This window comes from Phyllopteryx taeniolatus, chromosome 10 (assembly GCF_024500385.1).
Source record: "Phyllopteryx taeniolatus isolate TA_2022b chromosome 10, UOR_Ptae_1.2, whole genome shotgun sequence".
NCBI classification, from domain to species: domain Eukaryota; kingdom Metazoa; phylum Chordata; class Actinopteri; order Syngnathiformes; family Syngnathidae; genus Phyllopteryx; species Phyllopteryx taeniolatus.
The window spans coordinates 23,322,491-23,335,322 of record NC_084511.1 but is presented as its reverse complement, the minus strand read 5'-3'; the positions used below and the strand labels follow the sequence as shown (position 1 = coordinate 23,335,322).

The following is a 12,832-nucleotide window of genomic DNA, read 5'->3' as shown; positions in this document are numbered from 1 at the left end:
ACTCAAGATTTACGGCCAATTGTCCGAACAGACTTCTTATCAACATACATGTTGTACAACAGTCTATAAAAGAGTCATCAGGCTGCTGAATACATATGCTGACATGGCAACTAGACTGTATGTGGGTGACCTGTGAAGGGCCTTCCGGAGCACTGAGCGATGTTGCAGCCATATGTTGCCGCTTGCATGAATTTCTTTTTTTTTTGTGTACAACAGATGGGGCGACACTGCCAAACACCTACCCTGCCAGCTTTTTCCTTTAGTCTGCTCACGGGGCCATCTGTGACACAAAATCCATCTAACTCTGAGTTTGCGTCTTGATGCTTGTACTGGAATCCATCGATGCAGCACTCGATGAACTCCATGTTATTCTGAGTGAGGGTACCCGTCTTGTCTGTGAAGACATACTCCACCTGCAGGCAGCACACATCAAAAAACACAATGCCAAAGTCATTTAAAAAAAAACGTGTTGTCAATTTGAACAGTGAGGCAGAATGAGAGAATATCACTGGATTGATCATTAACCTTCCACACTGCATTACATTTGCATCTCTCTCATCTCAATCACCGGGCAAATCCAAATGTCAATGGCAACTGACTGCAATTAAAAGCGCCATAAAACTAAATAAGTCAAAATGACACGGAGTGCTCGGGGGTCACCTATTAGCATTTAAAAGTACATCTGTTGTAATCAGAGGGGAGATCACATTCTGCCAGTTAATGTTTCATCATTTTCTGGAATAATCTAATAGTAGGGCAGAACAGTGGACAACTCTTTAGCACATTTGCATCACAGTTCTGGGGACGCGGGTTCAAATCTGGCCTCGCCTATATGGACTTTGTATGTTCTACCCGTGCGTGTGTGGGTTTTTTCCGGGTACTGCGGTTTCCTCCCACATCCCAAAAACACCCCAAAAACATGCATGGTCGGTTAATTGAAAAATCTAAATTGTCCGTAGGTGTGAATGTGAGTGCGAGTTTGTTTATATGTGCCCTGCAATAGGCTGGTGACCAGCTTGGGCTGTACCCTGCCTCTCGCCCAGAGTCAGCTGAGATAGGCTCCACAGCTCACCCGCGACCCTAGTGAGGATAAGAGGTACGAAAAATGGATGGATTGATTCAATAGTATAACATGCACAATCTAATGGCTGTACATAAAATGCGGCTTTAAAAAAATACAATATTAAGCACTGAATTATACACTGTAAAGTGTTTCAAAAACTGGGTGACCAACCACAGTGTTAAATGCAGTCGGAAATTGACAGGGTCAATAAAAAGCAAACATTATTATCCTTTTTAAAGGCAACTCAACCTAACCAATCTCATTAGAATGTGCAAGTGTGCCTAATGTTGTGGCCAAGCCATTTTGGGACCAGTCACGTTCTACACTACTGATTTTACAACACCAACATTTTTTTGTAGTTTTAATTGAAATTCATGCAATTCAATGTCTCATTGTACTCTGAAATTTACGCACCGAACAAATAATTTAGGTTACAAAAGAAATCATGGAATCAATCCTTAAACCAGAATGTACTCCGAACCTTTGACTCAAAGTACCCACCCTAGGCTGATATAACAGCTAAACACACTTGTGGCATTCTTTCTTCAATGAAAATCAAATATTCTTCAGTAAATGCTTTGTTTTCACTCTTCTGTCCAGTTCATCCCGAACCAGCTCATTTGCCTTATTGTGTAATTCTGAAATGTACATTATTTTTCCGTTTTGGGTAACCATGCCTGCTCTCCTCTAACCTCTGGCAGTTCACCCACTTACCTTTGGACTATTTGAAGTTATTCATTGGACTTGAACTACTTGACTTTCAATAAAAACATTTTGGGTGTTCTAAAACATTTGACCGGTTGTGCACATGACAACCTAATTGTGCATTATGTGTAAATAAGCTAAACCCAAAAATTTCTGTTAAAGACTGACCTGACCGAGTTCCTCATTGAGGTCAGAGGTGTTGACCAGCGCCCCCTCCTTGATTTCAGGGTCAAAAAAGTCCTTGTCCCAGGTGATGAAAAAGGATCCCAAAAACTTTTGCATCTCAACCGTCACATACATGGACACGGGAATTATGAAGTTGAAGAGCACCATGAATGACAGGAAGTCAGTGAACATCTTTAGATACTGGTGAGAAGGCGGCAGGGGGACACAACATAAATCTTACTTTTGTGTACCAACAACCATTCTGCTGCAGTGTTGGGGTAATAAACCATGTTGTTAGGATTGAAATGTTAATAGTTGATTGGTGCAGAAGGTTAACAGTCAATAAAATGGGCAATTTCACAGTGTTGGTCTGTGGTGCCGTTTTCACACCACATAACTTTACTAGAGCAATCAGTAAAGGGTAAGGCTTGTAAAATAAGATTAAAAATATGGTGCATGAATTTGTTGCCTTAGAGCAGGGGTGTCAAACAAATTTTTGTCGCGGGCCACATTTTAGATACGGTTTTCCTCAGAGGGCCATTCTGATTGTAAAACCATATCAATGTTTAATCGCCTCATCATATTATTACACAGACAACAAATTGATGGATAACTAGTTTTGAAATCATAAGTCAAGGATAATGGTTTCTTCAGCGATTGTTCAAGTAACTGTAAAAGGGGTTTGGAGGCAAAACATGCTTACAATAACTCATTACTATTTATTACATATGAATATGAAGTTTGGAACAGATTTTGGCAAGAATCATGGAAGTTGACACACATGATTTGCTTTCGCGGGCCGCATAAAATGATGTGGCGGGCCGGATCTGGCCGCCGGGTCCGAGTTTGACACCTGTGCCTTAGAGGTTACAACAGCACTCCCGTGTATGCAAAATGTAAACCACTAATGTGATCCGAGGTAGACGCATCTTTCGACTGATGTTCTGTATCTACTCACCAGATTGGTGTCCTTCTCTTTCTGGGTTTTCTCATTGTACCAAGGATCATCCTGCCCAAGCTTGCTTTGCCACACATACTTGAGCGTAGTGCACACCAGGGCCTTGCTCACCAAAATGCAAAGGTACACCAAAAGGAAGGCATTGATGGACCTGAGAGTGAAGACATAAAAAATATGTCGGTTACCCAAAAGGTTGGCATCACACATGGAGGAACATACTGGCACCCTGGTGTAAACTTACTTCTCCACAGCAGAGCGTTTCTGAGACTTGCCTTGATAATTGAGAGCCATTTTGGTCTCCATGCCAGTGTAAATAGCAACACCTTAAAAAAGATAAGAAGCAGAATAGTTACTTTATTACTTTTGGTAATAAAGCTTGATGCAAGTGACTATCGACCCACCAGAGATCTTCTGAGTATTCTTTAAAGTTGCCCCTTTTAGCAGCAAATTCTCCGGGCCCAAAGACCTGCACAGGAACATCGGTAAAAGTCAAACAGTGGCAGTGAATTCCACATACTTCTCCTTTCATTTAATGGAAACCTGGCAGCCCAGCTGGAATTGTATGCCCGTATGACTGCAGTCTGGGCTTTTCTGGGAGAGACACTGGCATTTGTTTAAACAGCTATTACGAAGGTAGCCAGTGATAAATGTCTACATTAAGGGAATGCTTTGGAAGAAGTTTCTGAATCCAAGCCACCCTTTTTTAATTTTACCAGCGCGCTACGATAAAGGATCAATAAAAGAATGATTTGCTGGAAAGGCAAATGAACGGGTGCTTAAGCAAAGTGTGTTTTGATCAGGCTCTCACTGAAAACTGAGCTCGGTGGACTATAATGAGTGTTCTCACCTCACTGCAGGCTCTTGATTGCTTTTGTAGATGTGCATACGGCCGACAAACCTAGTACAAAAACGCACACGCATTAATGACTTGCTAAGCATAACTACAGACATGGACACAATTTGTTATCCTTCCACTGAATAAAGAAAAACCCACAATTACCAAAAACTTTTATAAATATAATAAAATAACTTGAAACTGAAAAAGGTAATAACACAATAAAATACTATGGCTTGTCAATATGCATTTAAGAAAATTCCAAGCATCAGATTCACGTTATCTCAGTTTGGATTGTAGGTTAACAATGACTGATTTGTATTACTTTTGTCAGTTTCATGTTGTTTTAGTGATCATTGTGGGTTTTTCTTTCAAACAAGATACCATAATTGTTAAAAATAATTTTGGGTAACCCATAAATACCATGATTTAAATGATTCTGCACATTTCAACACAGAGATGCAATGATGCAGACTTGTCGGGTGAATCTGTTGAATACCTACTTATAAAGGTCAGGCTGAGGCTGTTCACACTCCAAAGTAGCACTGAGGGATTCCAGATCCTTTTCTATGTCTGGAACAGTGTAGTGTGTCTGAAGAAGCGGAAAAGGCAGTATCATGAATGTAACACAATGGATAAAAGCACCAAAACACCTTGATATAGGTAAAAACAATTAAGAAAAATACTCATATACAGTGGAACCTCAGTTTTTGTACGTTTCGATTATCAATGAAAATTAATGAATATATTTATATATAATTTTGGTATATCCACTTAGTTTCCGTACAATACAAATGTGACTTGGCTATTCATTTCCCAGAATTGATGAGAGTTCGTCCGAGGCATTTCGTAAGTTGTGCAAAAAGGGTTCAACAGACTGCAAGGCCTAGTCCTCAATGCAAGTTTTTATTAACTGAAGGCAATAACCCTCCCGGTCTGCTCGGCAACACTCAGGCAACATCGGCGTAACACATCCTGTCAAATGTCAGACCTTCAAAATAAAAGCACACATTATAATAACAGTTTTTCTCCATGGGCCAGAGAAGGTGTAGTGAGACTGTTATTACTGTATATTGATATTTTATTTTGAAGGCCTGACTTTTGACTGGATGTTATGCCGATGTTGCCCCAACTTGTCTGAGCGTTGCCGAGCCTATTGATAAAAAAGGCAAAGAAGACAGTAGAATTTAAGAACTCGTAGCAAAGTACGAAAATGGCTCTCCTCTCTCCCTTCCTTGCTGCATATGCCATCAAGAGATATCAAAAAGAAAAAAAGTGATGTTAAACATTCATTTATCCACTTCATTACACATTAATATTTATTTTACAGTTTTCTGTATCTAAAACGGTAGTCATTCTCTATAAAACCTATTTTTGGGTGTCCGGAACGGATTCATTGGATTCACATGCCTTCCTAAGGAGAAATATTGCTTTGGTTTTCGTCAGACTTTCTTGAACGGATTAATTATGAAAACTGAGGGTCCACTGTATTGTATTTAGATACTGTTCCTCTGTGTTACATCCCTCCCCTTGAGCTATACGCCTGCAAACAATTAAACTTACTTTATGGTTGGACTCTCCATCCAGACTAGCAGTGGTAACAAAACAGGTGTCGTCACCCCTGCTGGATGCGAGCAGGATTAAATCACAGGGAAAGGTCTCATCTTCTTCCACCTCTAAAACATCTCCCACCTAAACAAGAGATTTTTTGGCCATCACACCACATCTCAAAAATTTATCCATATCCATCTTGAATATCATAACATTATTGTTGTACTTAATACATTAGCAGACTTACAAAAATACTAGCAGACAACATTCGTGTCAAACTCATGGCCCGGGGGCCCACCGCATCATTTCATGTGGCCCGCGAATGCAAATAATATGAGTCGACGTCATCTCTTGCTAAAAAAAACAAAACTGCAGATTGAGATATTGCAAGCATTTCTTTTTTCAGTTTTTTTTACCAATCCCCTTTAAAATAAATTGACTTTAAATGTAATTATTTAAATTAAATTAAACTTTACTGACTTCTGATTTCAAAACTAGTTATCCGTTAATTTGTTGTGTTTTTAATTTTCTGACCCACATAATAATTCACCGATGTGTCAAACGTCGCTGTGTAGTGCCAACTATTGCCGAGTAGGACTTTGTCAGATTATTTTTTTTGTCTTAAGTATCTGTGGCTGGTATCGGCAGCCTTCGCAAGTACCATTCTACCTTGAAACGACACCTGGTATCGGCGCGATGCCGACACCTGGTATCGGCGCGATGCCGACACCTGGTATCGGCGCGATGCCGACACCTGGTATCGGCGCGATGCCGACACCTGGTATCGGCGCGATGCCGACACCTGGTATCGGCGCGATGCCGACACCTGGTATCGGCGCGATGCCGACACCTGGTATCGGCGCGAGCCCGACACCTGGTATCGGCCCGAGCCCGACACCTGGTATCGGCCCGAGCCCGACACCTGGTATCGGCCCGAGCCCGACACCTGGTATCGGCGCGATGCAGACACCTGGTATCGGCGCGATGCAGACACCTGGTATCGGCACGAGCCCATCCCTAGTTCAGTCATAATGGTCCTCCGAGGTAAACCATACCTACGATGCGGCCCACCACAAAAATTAGTTTGTGACACCCCTGTTCTAGACAGACATCATCATAAAAGTGAAATATGTCATCTGTTTAGCAGTCAGCGCATGTCCTAATATCTTCTCATCTGGAACTACACCTCCTGGGAAAATCTATATTTCTCAAAAGCCTAGCGGGGATGCTGTAAGCTACCTTGATCTTCTCACTCTCCTTCCGTAGCCTCCGACCATTTTCAAGCACTGTCACAGGATACTTGTTCACCTCATTGTCAGCCTTGTGTCGTAGCCAGTCCTCATAGCCCTGTGCCGTATTCAGAATGGCACATTTTGATTATACAACAAAGAAATTAAGACATTCCGGCACTTTATTTTTCTCAGCAATCACAAGGGAACTAAGGAATAAAGGAAGGTGCATGTGATCAGCATTTACTAGTTTCAGTGTTACGTGTATCAGGTGCAAAGAAGCGCTTGCAGAGACTAGAGTAGGTGTATTCAAAAAAATACTCAAGGATGGAGACTGATGGAATGGTGCAGCGATAAAGAAGGTAAAGAGACAAATCCGAAGGTGAGCCAAGGCAGGGCCTGAGCCAGAAAGTAGAATTACAGGGAAAGGTGAAAGGAGTGTGATGATGCCAGGTGGTTGAAAGGCAAAACTGAAAAAGAAAAAAAACCCTAAATGGTATCAGAGCATCTTATTTACATGCACTTTGACAGGAAAAACAAACTGTACTTGGAAACTACATGGTTAAACACAATACAGTCTTATCAATGAAATACAGAACATACAGTATTATACAATTTCTATGTGAGGCATTATCCTGTAGTATAAACTAGTGGATGGTTCTCCTATGTATAAAATGCATTACGACTGCAATTGTAAATGTGTTTGTGCTGCCAAGTAGTTAAAGTCAAGAAAAATGTATCCATTGCTTAAAGCAGAATAGAAGTCAACATAGAGCATCCATTTTTCCGGATTGTTGTATAGGTATCTGAGCATTCGAGAGCGGAGACTGGCTTGATTTTTCATAATTTTAAAAGCCGAATTTTATAGTACTTGTCAATTTTTTTTTAATCATTACAATTTGGCAGGGTTAACATTTTTCTCTGTGGTGTATCCAATTTAGAAGACTATTTACTTTCACTTGACAGGGACTTTAAACAAATGTGCCTTAAAGGCTTTGCAAACATTACTTGGGACATATTTTGACACCTAAAAAACATCGTTTTCATATCTCCATATCTCCCTTGAAACATCAGTCAGTGGCCAGTAGTTTAACAAGACATTTGATTAAAAGAGTCATGAAGCGGGCCACATTGTTCCATTTAAAAGCCATACAAAAGGCCATCCAACTCTATCAGTGGTTCCCATACATATACAGAAGGAAGTCCACCCACTGTTCTGCATTTCAAAGCCCCAGCGGTAGACCAACTCAAAAGTCAGTCCTTAAACAATACATCTGATGAGGGGACACGGCAGCAACAAAGACAGTTACGCTTATTGAAAAGTTCCCAGTGGTCATTCCTTCAGAGGCCCAATTTTCCATCTTCCCTAATCAGAATTCAACAGCATTACATTACAAAGTCCAGGAGAGCATTGCTCATGTACATTACAGGAAAAAGGACAAATGGTGACTTGTTAGAACGAGGAGGAGGTCTATGATTGCATGAGAACTATATTATCAACACACACACTAGGCTTGATAGGCAGGGTCCTACCTGCTTGATCGCTGTCACTGTAATCACAAAACATAAAGGTAGGCCACTGGTGACTGGGCTGGTGGGGGTGTCCACTATCACCTATTGAGGGTGGGGGGAGAGAGAAAAAAAATTAAATAAAATAAAAACCAATCAAGACTGTTAAACATGTAACCTTCACATTTAGAAGATAACCATTTGCTTTGAATCAACACATTGCAGAGTTGATAAGCGGCAGAAGTGTGTCGGGTATGGTTGTTGTGGGAGGAATGAGAGAGGAAGTGGTTTGGTGTGACAAGCCTTCTTCCAGGAAATGCAGGGTGCAGTCCGTCCGTGTCTTTAAGAAATTACAATTACTCCCCTGAGGCGTGAAAAATACAAAAACACGTGGATTAACTGATGTTTTGGATGAGTTAGCTTAATCTGTCAGCACCATCGTGCCAAGGGCAATCCCAAAACATTGTCAGACTCACCGGTTTAACGTTTGTGTGCACAAAAGCTGAAGCATGTGAGTTTTCCCTTGCACTAACGGGAGAGTTTGATAATTTGGATCAGTAATCAAGTAATCCCAAACAGCCCATTGTGGAGCACCACCTGACCAAAGCTTTCCGCTAAAACCACACAAATGGCCTTCTATAACCATCATGAGATTTACACTGGAATTTATGATCCCGGTCTCACTCAGTAAGCCAGAACATGGTATGTTGAGTCCACTGCCAACTTACAGCGCTCGTATTTCAAATGTTTGCTCGCAAGTTAAAGTGACAAAAAAAATAAAATTAAATAAAAAAAAATCCTTCAAATGGCAGCTCCTATCTTGAAAAACTTGAAAGTCAGGTCACTCGTATCTCAAGGCACCACTCTATTAACTATTTTAAAATTGAAATGAGCCTACAAAAGATCAATTCTGACACCAACCATTCAAAAACACACTGTAGACTAAACTGGTGGTTAGGGATGTCCAGAAAAAAAAACAATTACTTGACTGATGGTTGAGACTTCCATTGATTGTGGATGAATCACATCATAAAGCATTTGAGACCAAATAGAGTGCACAATTTAGCCTCAGCCAGTATTGGCGCCATGATTTGAGTCTCATGAAGTTTGTGCTCTAAAGAACAATGATGTGCAACGCATAAGCATTTTTTAACTAGAACTAGGCCATAAACGTCATTAACCATGGTTGAAGACAAGGGGCAAGGGGAGACACTGCCCTCAGCATTGATGCGAGTAATGTTAGAGGGCGATTGAAGCACTGTCCATCCTCCTAAAAAAAGTTACAGCAAACATTTGGTCACATGTTTGGAAAGGAGGATTGACTAATTAGAGGAAGCTTTAACAAAAACAACACCAAGGACTGGGGACAGCATGTGCCTGTGATGCACCAGCCAGATGGTCAAACCGCAGCACGGAGGAAACGAGATCGAGAGAATGCACAACAAAGCTTACTTTTCAGCCCAAGCTGTTGTTTGATTCATCATTTGTCATCTCTGTGACAAATTTAATGGTGAATGCAGACTATAAAAAGCAATCTCTGTTCCTCAAAATAGTCCGGGATGGACTATCTTCAGCACAACAACCATATTTGGAATAGGAGGGTGTCAACGCCCTTTGTGATTTTAATAGTACAGCTAAAAATGCAAACAGCAAACATCAATTGAATTGACAAAACATTGGTTCTTCTATTAAACAGACCACAGGCAAAATCTTACAACCTCCAAGCAAACAGCCAGGTATGTTTCCCCCTCTGCACCAAAATGCAAAAAAAAAAAAAAAAAAATCTTCTCAGTGCTGTTGTCGATGTGCTGGTGTGATATCAGCCCAGCAGAAATCTCCTCGTATCAGCTTGGAAGTGTGTCAGAGTGACAGAGAGAACGTGTGTATGCATGCATGTTTTTGCTTGTGTCTCCCTCCTTCACTTCCCAATTCTCTCCCTTTCTAACCCCACACCCTGTTTTTCCCTTGTTCTTCCGCCTTTTTCCTCTCTTGAGCTTTCAGTGCCATGTCTCTTACTCTCTCACGGCATTCTATTCCCATTTGATCAAATTCGTGCAAAGACACGCATTGCTATTTATAGGAAAGTGGTGCTTTTTTTTTATCAGCCTTGTGCCTATTTGTGGTGCTCAGAATCACACAGAGGGCTTCCTGGCTGCTGACGTTAGCAGTGCAGGGCTGCAGAGATAAGTTGAAGGTGGGGGGGTAGACGTGAGAACCAAAAAGGGGGAAGACACCAATTGACAAAAGGGGAAGAGACGAAAAGAACAGTTTGGAGGAACTATGACATTTGCTTGATGGTGCAGCACTTGCATGACAACCGCTCTCACGGGGGAGTGAAAAGGTTTATTTCTGTCCAAGAGATGTCAGGGCAAAAAAGGAGGAGTGCACATAAGGTCTCTATACTGTTTATCTCCCCTCTTTGCTTTCTCTGATATGTTAGAATCCCGCATGGGGGGAAAAAGGAGTGTTTAGAAATAAGAAGCCCCTCAAGAGAGTTTGGATTAGTGGAGAAATGCCAGCCAGGCTGCAGCTTGGATAAACGGTTTTCAGCAAACCCAGGACACCCGTGAAGCCATACGTGCTTGGCATTCCCTACCACAACACCGTAACAGTGGCAAAATCAAAAGAGAACTTGATTACACATGTTGAAGAGGCACAATATTAACAGTGCTTATCATTGGGTGTAGTTTGCAGTGGTGTAGAACTGCACTGCATTATGCTGGCTCTCACATAAAAGTCACTCTCACATTTCTTTAAATAGAGTTTTTATAATTTATAAAAATAAATAAATACAAATACGTAACATGATTAGTTACAAAACACAATCAACAGAATACTTTGCAGCTCAATGCCAAACCTCTTTGAATGGCAACAGTTACATTTGTGCAGTTCTGCACCATTGCTAATGACAACCTCAATAAGAAATGTAAAATGAGTAACTCCATAGCAGTACAAAACGAAGCGAAGAAGTGAACATGATTGTATTTATTACATAAAGAAATGGAAGTTTTTTTAATTTTTTTTGGTAAGTGATCCATCCCTCATCTTCCACTGTTTCTTCTGCAGCATGTAAACACACACACTAAGATGGTTAGCAAAACTAACAGCCTCCAGGGTGAGTGCTCGCAAGTGTTTAGACTCTTTCGGATCCACTAGGAGAGTCAAACCAGACAGACTGGAATATACAGGCTGTCCTGTCAACTTTAGGAGCATGGAGGAAAGAGTCAACAACACTAGATAATGACGGAATTTCCTTTGTGGCCTGAAGACGTTCCCTAGTTTAGCACTAAGCTTTGGGAGGCAGTCACTCTGCAGGCTATGTAATGAGAGGGAGGACGCACCAGAGCAACTGTTTACACTAGGACCTGTTTGTAGCTACCGTTGCGGTAACAGCTGCAGGGGGAGAAGATTTGTGTGGATGAGAAAGGAGGACAGAGAGAAAGTATGACATGATGGGAGGTTAGGCAACAAGTGCCCTTTTATTTTTAAGACTTGTCACTAAAAGCACAAAACGGAAGGGAAGGACTGCAGCAACTGGAGGGCCTTTGTAGAGCAATTTAATATTTGAAGTTTACAACAACACTCTGTGACAAGAGGGTGCTCAGTGAATGATTACTCACCTGCACCAGGAAGATGATAAGGAAGTAGAAATTGGCAATTCTTCTGAACTGTTCAAACAAGTTCTTTGGTAAAAAGTTCCACACGGTATACTATGGGAATGAAAAACAAATAGATTAATAACTCTGTTCCATGTCTTTTACACATAATATAATGTACAAATCACTATTTAAGATTTACAGGCATGTGCATTCAGTCTGGGAGTAGGAAGAAGAGCAACGGCAATTTCCAATAGATTTGACTTTGTCTAACTAGAGACGCAAACCATGGGAGCAACATGTTTTGCATTGATTAAAACTGGAGATTTATCTTTAATTTAAATACCCTTGAACAGTGCCAATGAACCCATGACATTGGCAACTGTTTCAGGGTATTTTGCAATTTGGAAGTGAAAATAACTGCTGTGGATGTCATTAGGGAAGAAGTGGCGCCTTAATCAGCGAACAGAAAGTTCACCCAAGCCCTGCTGGTAACTTGGCACTGGACATCTAATGCGCAGGACCAGTCTCCTTTTTTTAATTCTTGACGTGGCTGTTTGCCATGGTCAGAAGGCCATTTTCACACAGCAAGAAAATGCAAAACTGCTGCATCAGAGTGGAGACTTTAGAGTATAGCAACAGTCACAGCAACATGTTAAAATAATGTTACCATGTTTATTTTTGTCATTTCTAGTCAAGTACAAAAGTTAGAGAGGTGGCCCTGACAAAGCTCCTTTACCAATGACTGACCAGCAGTGGTTTACATTAACCATCAGAATCATAATTATTGGCCAAGGTATGTTTAACACAAAAGGATTTTTTCTGCAGCAGTAGGAGCCCCTCCAGTACTACAGTCATGTTATCAGTCAGCATGAGAGGAGCAAAAAAATAAGCGATTCAGAAAATGGATGGATGGATGAATAGATGGTAGTCAGAGGTGGGAGTAAGTCATTGTTATTGTTGCTGTTGGACAGAAGGAAACCTTGTATGTTCAAATTTGATCAATTCCATATTTTTTTCCACAAATCGATACTATTGGTCAGTCCCCACATTTTACAAATTAATAACCAATTTAAAGTGTTGAAAATAGCTTGAGCGCAAATCTCTTAACCCTACTGGACACTTCAACTGTCTGTAAAGTGTCATAGCTCCACCTCTTCCAAATGTTATGGGAGACTTGCGGCATTATATCTCCTCAAGATGGAAAGTCGGAATGAGTAA

General features: G+C 41.0%; 1 protein-coding gene across 11 annotated transcripts in view; it reads right to left on the bottom strand.

Annotated features, from left to right (window-relative positions):
- atp11c (ATPase phospholipid transporting 11C) overlaps positions 1-12,832 on the bottom strand; it is a 54,999-nt gene that overhangs the window by 18,886 nt on the left and 23,281 nt on the right. For all 11 annotated transcript variants that reach the window (XR_009790406.1, XR_009790407.1, XM_061787081.1 and 8 more), the window contains exons 3-13: positions 11,636-11,725; positions 8,040-8,120; positions 6,517-6,624; positions 5,290-5,418; positions 4,230-4,318; positions 3,739-3,789; positions 3,293-3,357; positions 3,133-3,214; positions 2,892-3,042; positions 1,937-2,134; positions 243-413 (exon numbers count right to left, since the gene is read on the bottom strand). Coding sequence is in view for 9 of the 11 variants with exons in the window: in XM_061787081.1 (XP_061643065.1) it covers positions 243-413; positions 1,937-2,134; positions 2,892-3,042; positions 3,133-3,214; positions 3,293-3,357; positions 3,739-3,789; positions 4,230-4,318; positions 5,290-5,418; positions 6,517-6,624; positions 8,040-8,120; positions 11,636-11,725 (1,215 nt within the window). In the remaining 2 variants the exon portion in view is untranslated. The remainder of the gene's footprint in view (positions 1-242; positions 414-1,936; positions 2,135-2,891; positions 3,043-3,132; positions 3,215-3,292; positions 3,358-3,738; positions 3,790-4,229; positions 4,319-5,289; positions 5,419-6,516; positions 6,625-8,039; positions 8,121-11,635; positions 11,726-12,832) is intronic.